General features: G+C 32.8%; 1 protein-coding gene across 1 annotated transcript; it reads right to left on the minus strand.

Annotated features, from left to right (window-relative positions):
- Positions 1 to 734: 734 nt before the first annotated feature.
- Positions 735 to 15072, minus strand: LOC132705018 (protein borderless). The gene is made up of 9 exons (XM_060675420.1): positions 14968 to 15072; positions 14740 to 14925; positions 9190 to 9439; positions 8849 to 9130; positions 7167 to 7409; positions 6945 to 7111; positions 4488 to 4833; positions 2462 to 2758; positions 735 to 1196 (listed from the first exon to the last, which is right to left on the minus strand). The coding sequence occupies exons 2-9, from the start codon at positions 14920 to 14922 to the stop codon at positions 964 to 966; spliced, it is 2001 nt and encodes a 666-aa protein (XP_060531403.1). The 5' UTR covers positions 14923 to 14925; positions 14968 to 15072; the 3' UTR covers positions 735 to 963.
- Between the last annotated feature and the right edge of the window lie 267 nt (positions 15073 to 15339).

A 15339-nucleotide genomic window follows, 5' to 3' on the forward strand; every position in this document is an offset into this window, starting at 1 on the left:
CCTAAATATAAATCACTGCATCTTCTATTTTTTTTCAAAACTATTGACTAAATCGTCATACGTTGTGACCTACCTGCCTACAGTGCCCACCATATTAAGTAGTTATTAACAAAACAAAGAAGTATTGGTTATGGTGTGCAAGGATCTACGACTCGTTAGGCTGTAGCAAGCTGTATGTTGTTCAGCGTTAACAGTTTGGATGGAACCCAAATTACAGTCAATACAATGCATCGACAGCAGGAAAATAAAACGACTGCTTTCCAAAAATCTATGTGACAAATACGTAAAAAAATCGCTGCTACCTTTTTCCATCAGTGTTTCTGATTTATGACTCATGTTATTTTTGGTAATAGTCAATAGAAACGGAAATTTGCTCAAGTATCGAAGAACTTTTGTGTGTTGCGGAACTTTTGTATACTGCCTCTTAAACTGCCTTTGAGTGTGTGAAGATATAGTAGATATTTTTGACACCACCTTTAGTAGCATAGCACTTGCACAGCAATTTTTTTCAAAGAAAATGAATGTTTCTGAACTCATGTACCAAACACAAATTATTTTATACGAAATATCATAAAATTTTGAGATGTAACTCCTATTAAAAGCAATAAATATATCACTAGATAGTTTTAAAAATATATAATAAAAACATTTCCGATTCGTATCTGACTGACGCAATGGCTAAAGTGGTGATGCCCGAGTCGAACATTGCCGAAAAATAAAACAAGAGCTGGTTTAAATTGGACTTTATTAAATCACATTAAAAAACATCGAATAAGCAAATTTAAATGCAATAAATTATCAAACGTTGAAGACTAAAAGTTAATATTTACAGAATACAGCAAATATATTGCCCAAAAGTCTAATAAATTAAGGACTCCGCACGATTGAAGTGATAACACAACAAAAATTTTACATGTATAATAGCAAAATAAAAAACCATAAACCTATCAGTCATAAAGCACCCTACTTTTTAACATCTTGTGGATACGATTTGCACCTTTTTTTATTGATTACGTAGATGGTCAGAAACAAAGCGCCCAGAAATACCACGCCAACTATAATGCCGGTGGATATAGCTTTGACGCTCTTAAATCCGGGATACAAAACTCTAATTTTTTCGCTGATCGCCTGCTGATCATCGAAAGATAAAGCTACTACTTGAATGTCGTACTCGGAACCTTCTTCCAAATTCCTTACTGCAACAAAGTAATATATAGTCGCGTTTTTGGACGTAACGACACTTTCTGCGGTTTAAGTAACATAAATTCGTTCCAGGACGAATTTTATTGGATAATTTTCTTCACAAAAAAGAAGTTTCTTGAAATGACACAAATAAACAGTTTCAGTTAAGCTCTGAAGAAGCCAACAGGATGATTGGCGAAACGTTAGCAAGTTCGACTCAACAACAACCGACGCAGGAGGAGTCCAGAAGTTTTGTAAATAGTTGCCTATGGAAAATCCTTAAAAAAATATACCACAGGGTGCTTTGAATTTAAAATAATTACTAAAACATCAACATTTATCAAACATAAGTGACCTAAAAATACAAAAAATGTGTTGGGTTTTATGCAGTCTTGTATTAAAAAATCAACATGTTGAAAGCTGTAGGAAAGGGCAGTGGGGTAACTCCATCTTGTATCAACCGGGTACATTATGTTTATGGTATTTCTAAATGTTAGTAGTATTTAAATATGATATTGTTTAAAAAAACAATATTCCTGATTTGCAAACACAAATGCAAATAAAGCAAACAGGACAAATTAGAAAGACAAACCGAGCACAAAATTAGAACAAAAAGATTTGTAGATAGATATATAAACACAATTGTTATAAAATTCGTCTACAGAATAAAATGCCCTTAGTAGTCGATATTTTCTAGTTCTTTTCTAAAGTATTTTATTTCTCCAACATTCGTCAGCTGTGGGCCAACATGATTATAAATTTTGATTCCACGGTACATAAATGAAATTCTAATGAAACTGCTATGAGGAATTGGAAAGTAGTGTCTCTTTTTGTTAATTAAATGGGTAGTTTCTAGAATAAACAAAGACCGTAAAGTTAAAATCTTATGTTCAATAAAAAGTGCTTACAATAGGTTCATGGAAGTGCGTTGAATAAATACCTGAAGGCCCTTTTTTGCAGAATAAATCTAGTCTTCAAATTATTTCGAAACCGACAACAGCAAAGTCTTCTTACTTCGTAAAATGTGATAGGCACGCAGAAGCAGCCTGTGACTATTTTTTTGCTTAATTTATAAATTAAATTTAATAATAAAACTTCAAATCCTCGTCCATGGACAAACCCAGAAATTATAATAATCTGTTTGCTAATAGAGTAATACCAAAGAGCGAGGTTATAAACGACAAGTTTAGCTTAGGCTTTACCTGTTAAACAACCATTTATATGTCAACTATTTGCGTGAATATTATGTGAACAAATTTTACTATTTTGTTTTCCTTACTTAGATAAGATGTGTCGGGTGTTTCAGCAGCACCGAATATGTAGTCGTCAGATCCTTGGCTCCACCTAACGATGTAGGTCTTAAGTACTTCCAAGCCGAATATGGGCGGATCCCACATAACAAATAGACCGTCGTCGGTTGGTTTGCTCTGTATATTGGTAGGATAACCGATCGGAGCTGTACCTTTATACAAGTTGGTCTCCTGCTCTATATTCTTCGTCCATACTCTTATCGATTTGCTGAAGGGGCCATCTCCGGTGTCATCTTTACACAGAACCATGAATTCGTACTCCTTTCCTGCATCCGAAAACAAAGACCTAGCAGCACTGATACAGTAAAGTAAAAGTTAAGTTGAACTGGACTGGCAATATCGTGATAGAAAAGCGAGTCAAAAATTTGTCTTTTTTTTTTGCTTATTTGTACCAATGGGTAGGGATTCTCATTGTTTGGTTAGTTTATTTTCCAATATATTTTTACCGAAATAATTATTTAGCGATTATACATTTTTTTATATCTGCATAAAATAACATTTATAGTAATCTACTAAAAAGCTTTCTAAAACAACTCACAAATATACGAGAAAATAAACATATTTAAGCTCTTTTACCGTTTTAAAAAATAAATAAAAAAAATAATTCGTTGTAAAATAGTAACATATAATTTTTCAGTTTTTTTTTCAAAAAGACTTAAAATGGCAATGTGTGCGGATGGATCGATATAAGGGGTAAAAGAATTGCATGTTTACTGAAATATTTCAACTTTTTCTCAAATGAGTTGGCAAAGATTTTTACATTTTGATGTTGAAAATGTCCAGAAATAGTATATTATGCAACAAGTGCGGTAAACGGCATTTGACTCACGAGTTTATTTGACACGAGCTGAGCTAGTGTTTAATAAACGAGTGACTTAAAAAATTTACCGAAAGTGTGGCATACTATACTTTTTGTACGACCGTTAGTATTTGGGTACATTTTCGCAAAACAACACTAATACATTTACTGACATAACCGTCAGAATTAAGAAACGTCAAAATTCAAATCTTTGCGGTACCTATATGCTTAAAAAATAATACGGAACCCTATAAGGTTTCATAAAAATCTATGCTTGATTGTTTTAAATTCAAATCACTTTTACAAAGTGAACAACAGGTTGAGGTATATTTGTATTATACTTAAAATAATATTAAATACAAAGAATATAATTTAAGTAATTTTATATACCTACTTGAGCGTGTCAAAAACTGCTTTTAATAAAATGATGACTTTGACAAACGATATTCTACGCGAGTTTCAAATCATAAATTAGAGTTTCTTACTCTTTGTATGTTACTTTATTGCTTGCAGTGTTTGTAAAATATTCAATATATATAAATACATAAAATTTAAAAGTAATTATAATTTCATATAAGCATTTCGGGGGGTTATCAAAATATGCACACATATTAAAGAGGTTCCATATAAAAAAAATTGTCAGACTGTTTGGGAACGTCCTGTGCAAACAACTAACCTTATCGTTATTACAACAAATGTCGGTTGTGAATATCTGAACCTTATTTTTAATTAATAATAATTATTTGTACTAATTTGGAACTATCAATTGCAGATAATTTTCCTTTTTTTTGCCAAGATCGTTCAAGAGAATAAATAAAAAAAATCATTTGAAGAAGTTCATGTTGTGTTGATAAAAGCAATCTTGCAAGAAATTTCTTGTTTTATGGGCACCCAGAAACTTATCTGGCTTGTTTTTCATCACAAACATAATAGAAAAAAACCATTATAATTCTATTTATATTTAATCCATATAGAAATTTATGAAATTTAAAAACACCTAACCATTAATAAGCATAAATTGATCGTTGTTAATCGATCCGAGATTGTAATTTTACGTCTACTAACGACTGTTCTTTACAGCGCCAGTATTCAAATCGTTTCTACGAACACTTTTATTTATGTTGCGGATAGTTTCTGACTGTTCTACGAACCTATTGTATTTTGCGCCACCTTGTATAAAATGAAGGTAATCTCACCCGGTTCTAGATTGGTGATGGTAGCCTCCAAAGATCTGGAAGATGGCACCTGATGGGTACGCCACTCAGTGGTTTCGATCTTCTTATACCAAATACTGAATTCGACATTTCTATGTCGCCGCGAAAGCCATGTTAGATGCACGGAGGTAGGAGAAGAGATAGCTGTCAAATTGTAAGGCGCGCTGGACGGTATATTCTCTACAAGGAGTTCGGTCTCGGTGGTAACGGTGGCGGCCTTGTTTGTAGCAGAACATTGGTAGATGCCTCTATCTTCTTGCTCCACGTCGGTTATCGTCAGGTTTCCATCTTTAATCGTGTATCGTCCCACCGGCAGTGAAGATTCTTTCTATTGACAAATTTCCAGTTACTTAGGCAGCCGTCAATTTATTTTACTTACTTTTTAAAGTTTTATGTACACCATTCAGTAGAAAATCCAACTACTAAGTGGGAAAATTGGAAAAAACATATTTACTGTGACAATATAAATACAGTGAACTGCTAAAATATGCAACAAATTCATTTTAAGATCGGTTATTGGATTTCAAGAAACATGCTCGAATACATTTCTATACATTCTCTCCCAATTTAATTTATTGTGGATCTTGTGATAGGTCTTTCTGAATATCTTGAATTAAACAAATCACATGCTTCGCGTGTTTATCAAATGTTTAATAAAGACACGGTGTTGTCGAAACAATTGTTGATATATATGATTTCGTGAAAATCTGAATTTTTAGTTCTAATTTATTTTGTTAAATGGATTTTCAGCAAGTAAAAGCCGCCTCAGTTCAAGTAAATGTTACAATTTAAGAACTTTAGTGGTATTTAGATACTTATTTGTTTTGCTTATAAGAGATAGTTAATGTAAATATAATTATGCAATTGGATGCAGATTTCGAAAATGGACTCTAAAAAAGGAACTTAAAAAATATATACTTTTTTACCCACCCTGTATATTTTCTGTTTAGTGCAAAAAAGGCCAATTATACTTGATTTTTAAAATAATTGGTTCCATATAGGACGAAGTACAAGGAAATAATTGACACTTTAATGCAATGCTAATTAATACGTACTTACGGTAGTGCTGTTATTGGTATATTTGTGTTATTAGATTAGTAATAATATGGCACACTACCGAAAATATGTTCCAGCAATTCTTCACCATCAGTGAGTGAAAAAGTTACCATTTTAAATACACAACTGGAGTTGGAAAGTTCTACGTTTCTAAATTATTGCAGGAGCGTAGGTCAAGTGAACCTCTCCAGAATACTACAAACCGGTAATAGTATATTATGAAACAAGTGCGGTAAACGGAATTTGACATAGGAGTTTAATAGACACGAGCGGAGTGCAGCAGAGCGAGCGTTTAATAAACGAGTGATTTAAAAAATTTACTGAAAGTGTTGCGCATATACTTTTTCTACGTCCCTTAGTTTTTGGGTGCATTTTCGCAAAACAACACAAATACATTTAATGGCACGACCGTCAGAATTGACAAACGTCAAAATTCAAGGTGTGGGAAATTTCTCCGAAAGTATCCGATTGCTCCCAAACCCGTGCGGTAAAATCCCGGAGATGCCCGAAGAGGTTCGGATACGTGGGAAATGAAACTGACGTGATAGATCGCTAGATCGGTGCGTAATTAGTTATTTTACAGACGGGAGTAGAAAAATGTCTTTGACGAAGACATCAAGACTATAATTCGAAAAAAATCCACTCTACTTATTTTAAAAAAGATTTCAATCGAGCTTAGCCGGGTTTAGAGTTCATTCTGTTGTTATGTAGAAAACTTTTAAGGACCACGTAAAAAATATGGATTTTGCATAACCGTAAAACACCTAGGTAAAGCACTCTTATTGGAAAGCGATAAAATTATTTTCTGGCGAGAAAAATTCTTGAAAAAGGAGTGGAAGAAAATCTTTGATCTTGATGAGTCGTGAATTAATGACGGATGTTATGTGACAATAAATACAAAAATGTTGCCACTGCTGGCCAAGCTTTGGGAAGGTCCGACAATGCGTATTAAGTTGCATTCAGGAAATGGGAAATAATCAAGGAATAAGGTTAATAATCGTCCAATCGACTAGAGTATTGAATTTGAGATAAATAAACATTATTGTGAGCTAAATCCTATAGAATTTACTTGCCAAAGGATTTGTACCAAGCCACAACAGGACAGCCAAACGAAAGACTTTAAGCTACAGCAGCAGTGACTGAAAAGCAGTCCAGCATATCATCAAAGAAGAGGAGAAAATATCAGATCTTGACTACTCTTCAAATGACGAACAATATTATGATTTTTGTAATTTAATTTCTTTGCAATGTATTATAATATGATAAAACAAATTTTTCAATCTTAACCACACAATGCAAGTGGCTTAAGTATTTGATCACTCAGTGGTCCTTTAGTATTTATTACTCTACATCTTTGTGAAATAGACTATAGTGATAGTTTACCTTGTACCAAACAATCATCGGCTTGTGGCCATTATCCCCGTCTTTGGCGTCACACGGAAGCTCTACGGTTTCGCCTAGTTTTTTCAGGTACAAATTGTGCGGAATACGTGTAAAAACGGGAGCCTTTTGTACGAAAACGTGCATCGGTGGTGACGACCCTTGGGTTCCTGAATTAAAAGTGGAACCAGGTTATTAGGACATTTACGCGCTAATTATCGTTACCCAAATCATTGTAAGGGGTACACGTGTAACTGCCGCTATGCGTGTCGTCCACTTTGTTAAAATACAAACTGCCATTTCTTCTGTAAAAAACGCCCTGGATGTTGTACGGATCGAAAAGGAAACCGTCTTTCTCCCATCTGAGATTGGTTAGCGGAGGGTTTGCCCTGAAGTGACAGTCGATGATCGCCGGTTTACCGTAAGGCAAGTGGATTTCTGGTGGGGCGTAAATCACTTTAGCTTTATCTGAAAATAAATAAGTAAAGTTTGTCTCAAAGTATATCGTGTTGATGTTTGCCTGTATGTTAGTGGCCGACGACAATAAAACTGCGGAACGGTACCGGTATGTATTAAAGGAAAGAAGGTAAGGGCCGGACCCAAAAGTTTGTTCATAAAATAAAGATGAAGAAAAACAATGACATTGAATATTCTATTCCAATCCTAATTATGTATCATGAAAAGACGAGAACTGAATGCAGATTCTGCCAAGAATTTATAGTCCGTTTTCAGCTGTTGGCGGTAACCAAAGAGTCACTATTAATCGTTTGGGTCGCAGTGACAGATAAGCCATCTACTAACTATCTGAATTTAGAATCTCAAATCTTGATTTGAAATTAGTGACTGGATATTGAGAAATCAAAGGTTTTATCGGATCGTATTATCTAGTGATGAAGCCTCCACCAGAAACGGTATCAATAACACCAGGAATTCATCTGGTTGGGCACTTCAAAATCGACTAAAAACTCGGGAATCCCATTGTCAAGATAGATTTTCGGTGCATATTTGGTGTGGCATTAATATAAGACAACGATGGTGGATTCAGCACGATGGCGTACAAGTAACAGAATTTCTTAACCAAAATTATACAAACCGATGGTTCAGTATTTCCCTGGCCAGCAAGACTGAACACTTCAGTTTATGCAAAAAAGTATTGAAAACAGAGAACAACTAACCAAAACTATTCGGGCTGATCCAGAGACTGTTAGCAGAGCTACCACTTCAATTCTAAGAGAGCTGGATTATGTGTACAACAACTACGTGCACATTTTGAACAACTAATTCAATAAAATATAAATAAATGAAAAATAATAAACTAGAAATAAAGGTTTCTTTTAAGTGATATTTCAAATTTCAAACGCCTTTAGCTCAGTTGAAATAGCGTTCCGGGTATATGTTCATTTGACATTTTTCACTTGAAATCACTCCAGCAGCACACTTCCAGGCTATGGCAGTCTTGTCGTGGGTTACCCTGTATATTATTCGGACGAGACCCGTGGATTTTGCACCATGATAATGCACCGTCGAGCAATGTCATCATTATTCGTAATTTTTTGACAAAAATTGCAACAAATACTACCCCACAGCCACTGAATTCATCTGATTTGCCTTCCTGTGACTTCTTTCTATTCAGTCGAGTCTAAAAACCACTACGGGGGAACCCGTTTCATCAACCGACCAGAAGTAATGGTAATGTAAAGTAATGTAAGTGTGTTGCAGTCAATGGGGTTTAGTTTGAAGATTTAGATGAATAAACTTGAATTTTTAATTTTATGAATAAATTCCGGGAACTTTAAAATAGTTACATGCCTGTCAAATTTTATTTAGACTTTTTAAAAATATTTTGTTGCTCGGCTTTCATTAGTTTTAATTTTTATTTATGAAATCGATTTTTTTGTCATACTTACACTGAACATTTAAAAAAGCCCGCGCTGTTTGGGTTTCACCTTCAATATTGCTGCCTTCGCATTCATATTCACCATAGTCGCCCATATCCGTCGGGTGTATGGTCAGAGTACCATCCTTCTCCACGGTCGATCTTTGCGATAAGTCCTGGTAAGCGGTCAGAGGTATACCGTCCCTTAACCATCTGACTTTAACTGCGTAATCTTTGGTAACGCATCGAAATTTCACTTCCTCCCCCTCCAGAACCGTGTGGTTGATCGGAGGGATAGCGAGTAGGTTTCCACCTGGAAATTTTTGTAATCGGTCTAGGCGAACCTGGAAATTTTTGGCAGGCCATACTAACCACTTACGGTGAGGTGAAACCATGTCCCATTGTTTCTGTATGGTGGAGTCCTGGTGGGAAACATGACTTTACATTCGTACCATCCGGCATCGCTTTCTCTGATGGAAGTTAGATTTATGGATGCTCTGCCGTAGTGTCGGTTGGCATGTCCGGACTGTCGCAGTTGTTCCTTGTCTAGAAGTGTTATTCTGCCATAATACGAATCGGATTTCGTCATCAGGCCGTCATACCATGTACATATCTCTTCATCCTTAAATATTCCTACAGTTTTAAGAAATCGGCAATATTCGGGGGGTCTTAAATTCTTTGTAAAATGTGTCCCTATGTAGTCTATGTAAAGAAAACGAAATTTTGTTTGTTTGTGAGTATTACATGATTCAGTCAACCAGTCAGTTATCACCGTAAAGTTTGTCAACATCGACTCAGGACATGATATTGGTATAAGAAGTGGAAATAATTAAATGCTGCTGCTGATGATTTCCTCTACAGGGTGTGCAAGTAGTGTATCAAGGTAAAATATCTCATTTATTAATTGTTCTAGAAAAAAATTTTAATTTACGGAAGCAATTTTAAAATACTAGGGAATTTATATTTATTTACATCGTGCGTTACATCGCCGTCGCGTCGTTTTGGAAACCAAATGGAGTCGATACTATTAAGTCGATATTAAAAAGTGGTCAATTGACTGCCAATTGAAAGAAAAAAGAAATAATTTAAAATTATTTCCAAAAATAGAGGATGATTCATTAATATGTGGGAAATCAAATTATTATTTTTTTAAACGAACACACTGTATATAATAAAAATAATAATAATTATTATTACTTCTTTAAGAGAAGAGTTACAAGAACAATTAAAATCAACAACCGAACAAAAATATGTCCATGTAGGTATATGTAAAGTAAATCAGTTATATTAAGCCCTTTTAGAAAAATGAATGGTTAATTAATATTTTATTGAAAGCAGAAATGGTTGGAACATTTCTGACTTCAGTTGAAAACAGGTTGTGCGATGTTTAGGAACTCTGAGTAGCTTGCAATGCCTGATTTGCCTTTTGTGACATCTGAAAATTTTGTATAATGAACGACAGAAATTAATTTTAAATATCTCCTGGATTTTGAACCAATGCGAATCCGCAAGTGCAATTAGTAAATACTCCATTTTATACTCAATCACCCAATTTTGGGTTGTTATGGTCTGTACTGAGTGTTTTCGAATTTATGGCCATTTTTTAGTGTGTTTAATACACCATAATTTTGACGCTGTTTCCGGCAGCTGTAATTTTATTATGAAAACAATTTTATAAAGTAGTGCAGTGAATTCTCCTATGTTTATCTTAAAGTTAGTTGAAATCTTCTATATAGGGTGAATTTTAATAAAAAATATTATTTTAATATTAATGCTCTTTCAATTTTATTAAGCATTCGCCAAAAACTTGTCAAATTATTAGAAAATATAGGTAACTTTTTTATTTTTTATAAAAATATTTCCTTTCTTCTGCTTTTCTTAAATTGCAAAATATTATTGAGCTATAAAAATCGTTTTTAGATCCCCTCTTTTAGTGCAAATGTAAGTTTGCCATGCAAATCCTTATTATTATTAATATTGTTATTATTATTATATTGACCAATAATCGTTTAAAGACCGTGTTAGGGCGTGTATCGAAGTCGGTGGTCGAGCAATAAATAAAGTGAAGCTTAAGTAAACAGTTCTTTTTGGTTTTGCAGTTTTGTTCTTAGCTTTCAGGTGTTTTTTCTGGAACTATTAGCAATATTAATATTGTATTTTCAATATCATCCCTAGCGTAAAATACTGTTTACACATTTTTTTTCCAAAGTTGTGCAGTTAATAATTAATTCTATTTTTTATGGACTCTTTTCACATTCAGGTAATATTTATTTTATTCTTTTCCATGGTCCATTTTATTTTTTCACGAATATTAATATTTTTCATTTTAACGCACTATGTACAAACGATTCGAATTAATTTCAAGACATGTATAGAATAAACGACCACTTTATAAAATTCTTGGAATAATAAAATTGCAGCTGTAGGAAAAAATATGGGGTATTAAACACAGTGCATTTTTGACGAAAAAATCGTTATGAATCCGAAAACACTCAGTATTGTAAGGGGAGCATCTATTAATGCCATAATATACAGGATATTCTATTTAAAAAACATGAGTTTGCTACTGTATATTTAGAAATAACTTTTGTAATTAGCATTTTAAAACAAATAATAAACAATAAAACTATTTGGGCACGCTATTTATTCCATTAATAGCATGTTATGCTACACGTATGATAATTGAAGAAGTTTTCCAACGTGTTGAGCAGTATCCTTTTTTCTACGATTATTAGTTTTTGGAAACATTTTTGCAAAAACAGTTATCAATAGCTAAAGTACTAATCGCTCGAGTCATATTGGAAGTATAGAATTTTTACCACTTTCAATAAGTAGCCTTTGGTCGTAATAAACAAAACAAATGCATATTGACCGTTTTCAACTTTTAGCTGGACATCCGTTGAGCTCGGGTTAACTTTTTTTAATAAATGGAATATGATAGTTTTAAGAGACAACAATTTTTTACGGCTAGCGAGTTACAAGAAATAGTGGTTTTAAAAATCATTCAAAATAATCCTCAGTCAAGACGACTGAGAAGAACTAATAATAGACAAAGCTTAAAACCAACATAAATACCAAACAAAACTAACCAAAACTTAGCGTTCTTACAGTTAACAATTCTCTGCAATACGGTCGCATCGCCGAAAATCTGTTTCTTCCGGGTTTAAATCTTGTCGCTAAAATATCATTAATTTTTACCAATATAACAACTCCAAACTCTCATGAACGTATTTAAATTCACACGTGATTATTTGTTCTTATTTACCAAAAAACTTTTTCTAGGATATTTCTTAATCATTTCACTGCATTAAAATTTGGAATTGGTGTTTCTGCACTTATACAAATAAATACTGAGAAATTATATTTAGTGCTAGATTGAGATTGAGCTTGATTTGTCTGGATTTGGGAGTGATTTGAGAATAGAGAAACAGACACAGAAGAATTATAATGCGGGAATAATAATAAAAGATAAGGTCTATCAAATAAAATGTTCATAACTAATTTGATCTTGCAAAGCTATAAATGTTTTATTAGCAGCATCGTTTAAGGGATGATTTTGTTAAATCTAATTACAATGTTTCTTTTTTTCTATACTTTATGGTAAGTTTTAGTTATACCAAATATTTCCTTATTAATAATGTAAAATAAATAAAGATTTTAAGAATTGAAAACATTATTTTCCTTAGTAACGGTCCATGATTTTCATTAAAATTGGCAGGTATTATTTGATAGTCGTTTTCTACGTCAAATATTAAATCAAAATATATAAGAATTAAAAGTTCAGATTTTCACGAAATTATATATTTTGACATGACAATTGGTTCGACAACACCGTGTCTTTATCACATTTGATAAAGACACGGTGTTGTCGAAACAATTGCCATGTCATAATATAAAATTTCGTGAAAATCTGAACTTTTAGTTCTTATTTATTTTGATAAATGAATTTTCATCAAGTAAAAGCCACTTCAGTTCAAATATTAAATCAGTATCAAAACAATGAATGCACGAATACTGCTAAACTGAAAGATTGTTTCTGAAAGCCTGCAACCTTCGGTAAAATCAGTAAATCCTACATTGTCTGCAATCGCACTTTAAATGGTCGTCGCAAACAACCTAAACCACCATTGAAATCATGCTTTTATTATTATAAATACCAGACAGAATTGTACTACTAAATTTATTGGTTTATTTTTTGCTCAAAGAAAAATTCGCAATCAAGAAAGTTAGACATATTATTATACCTAATTCGATAATGTCTATTCAATATTTATTTATTTATTTTATTTATTTATAAGGTTTTATATAAAAGATAATTAGTTTATGCATCTCATTTCCAAAGTTTTGGAAACCCAATATCTCTTGTCATTGAATTTCAATTCATTTACAATATGGCCCACTTCAAAACTGTACACCGTTGTAAAATCTTTATTTATGGTTCCAGTTTGATTTTTTTTTGGTGGATTGATCTCACTTAAATGCACTAAAACCTTATGTTGCTTATTGCTCCAATCTGAAGTCCTTGCAAACTGGAAATATTTAACAAAAGAGAGAGAAGTGGGAAGTACTATAGATATTTTAAACAATAAATTGGCAGGAATACTTAGAACTCTACTATACCAATTTCTGTGCTGTTTAAATATAGGGTAAAATATCATGTGTACTGAAGGTATACATCCTATAAAAATCTTTGATTACAGTTTGATTTTGAAATTTTTTGTTTTTTGTATAGATCTCTCAAAACCCATTAAAACCTTATGTTGGTTATTGTAACAGCCTGAAGTCATAGCCAATTCGGACTATTTTTTGATGTACTATACTGTTTTCATAAAGCTTGAATAGAAATATCTCCTAAGCACTACTCCTGTATATTATTTGTGTTGAAAATTTTTCAATGTTTCAAATAAAAAATGACAATGTCCAAAGTTTTTAATTTTTTTCCTATCTTCTTTCTCTTTTATTAAATAGTCGCGGTAGGACATGACTTTATGGTGAAACAAAGTTTTAGTACATTTCTGCAAGATATATCCAACAAAAACAATTGGAGCCTGGAAATGCCAAAGGAGATATCTGCCAAAATTACATTTTTGAGATAATCATTAAAAACTATTTAAATTTACAACAATGGTTATAATTTACTCCATTATTACGATACGTACGACAATTCTAACGCAAAATGTTAGTTTATCAAAAAATGGCATTTCCACTCTTCAATTGTCAAATTGTGATTTTAGCTGGTAGTTCGTTGTTTTAGTTCACTTCTTTTGTAAATTACATTTAAACCAATTCCAATGAATTCTACGTGAGGAGTTGCTTTGGAAATGTTTGGAAACACAAGATTTTTCTTAGCAAACAAGTCTCTGAGAGTTTTAAAAATTAATATTTTCGGTAAAGAATTTATAACCCATAGCAGTAACAGATGTCCCATTATATTTTTTATAAAAATTGAACTCAAGGCACCGGCATCAGTTTTCGTTTATCTCTTTTAGAAAGGGGAGTTTAAAGATTGTCCACCCTGTCCAACTTCCTTCGTTCTCTTCCTTCTTCTATTCAATGTTTTTCATATTTGCATCATTTTCTACATTTGGTTAAATTTAAATATAATTTTTTTTCGAGAATAAAATCGCGTGCTTTATTTGAGTATCAATATGTATTAGTATTATTTTATAATTTTTGTTATTTTAAAATTTGAAAATTTATGTAAAAGAAAAATTTTATTGTAATCAAATTGAGATAATAAAATATTTTCGATCTTTTGCTTTTGTCAAAATAACTTTTACAATTTTAATAAAATACATAATTTTGGTTAGTATGGTTATTTTAAATTGTGTCTCTATTAGTAAGTAACTGACTTCTACAGATTTTTTATCGAGAAACGAGAATTTGTTGCCAATAACTTGCTTTGTGAGATAATTTACTCACCCCTTTTTTCCAATATAACTTGTAGGGAATAGCGTAACCCTGGGGAAAATCAATCTCACAATCGAAGACGATATGATCCCCTAACGCGGCGGTTAAATAGCGGGGTATATTTTCTTGGTGGTAGTAACAACTCGCGGTAAAACATGTCACCAACAAACAAAAGTATTTTACCAATTTCGGCATTTTCTTTAAAGAAATTACATTTAATTCGATCGTAATAAAACGTACGGATCTTCGGAGCTGACCGTGTGGAGCGAATCAAATGAACAAATTGCGTTTGAGGTACTCCCGCTCAAATTTACTTAATATACACTGACCAACTGTGATCGAGGCATTTTGAAAGAGAAAATACGTGTTTGCCACTGATACAGGTTTCCTAGTTGCATTTCTGATTATGCTTTTTGCGAGCTTTTCCTGGATTCGGAAAGCTTTCGACTGCATGGACCAAGACGTACTTTTAAATGGATTAGAATTTTATGCCATCAGAAGAATTTCTTTAAAAATAACTGTATTATAACATAATCTTTACATCAGTAACACGTTTCTGTACGTTGAGTGCGGATGTGTGTCGAGTGAGCTGTGAAATGGGGTGTCCCATGG

This window comes from Cylas formicarius, unplaced genomic scaffold (assembly GCF_029955315.1).
Source record: "Cylas formicarius isolate icCylForm1 unplaced genomic scaffold, icCylForm1.1 PGA_scaffold_7__23_contigs__length_41026272, whole genome shotgun sequence".
NCBI lineage: Eukaryota > Metazoa > Arthropoda > Insecta > Coleoptera > Brentidae > Cylas > Cylas formicarius.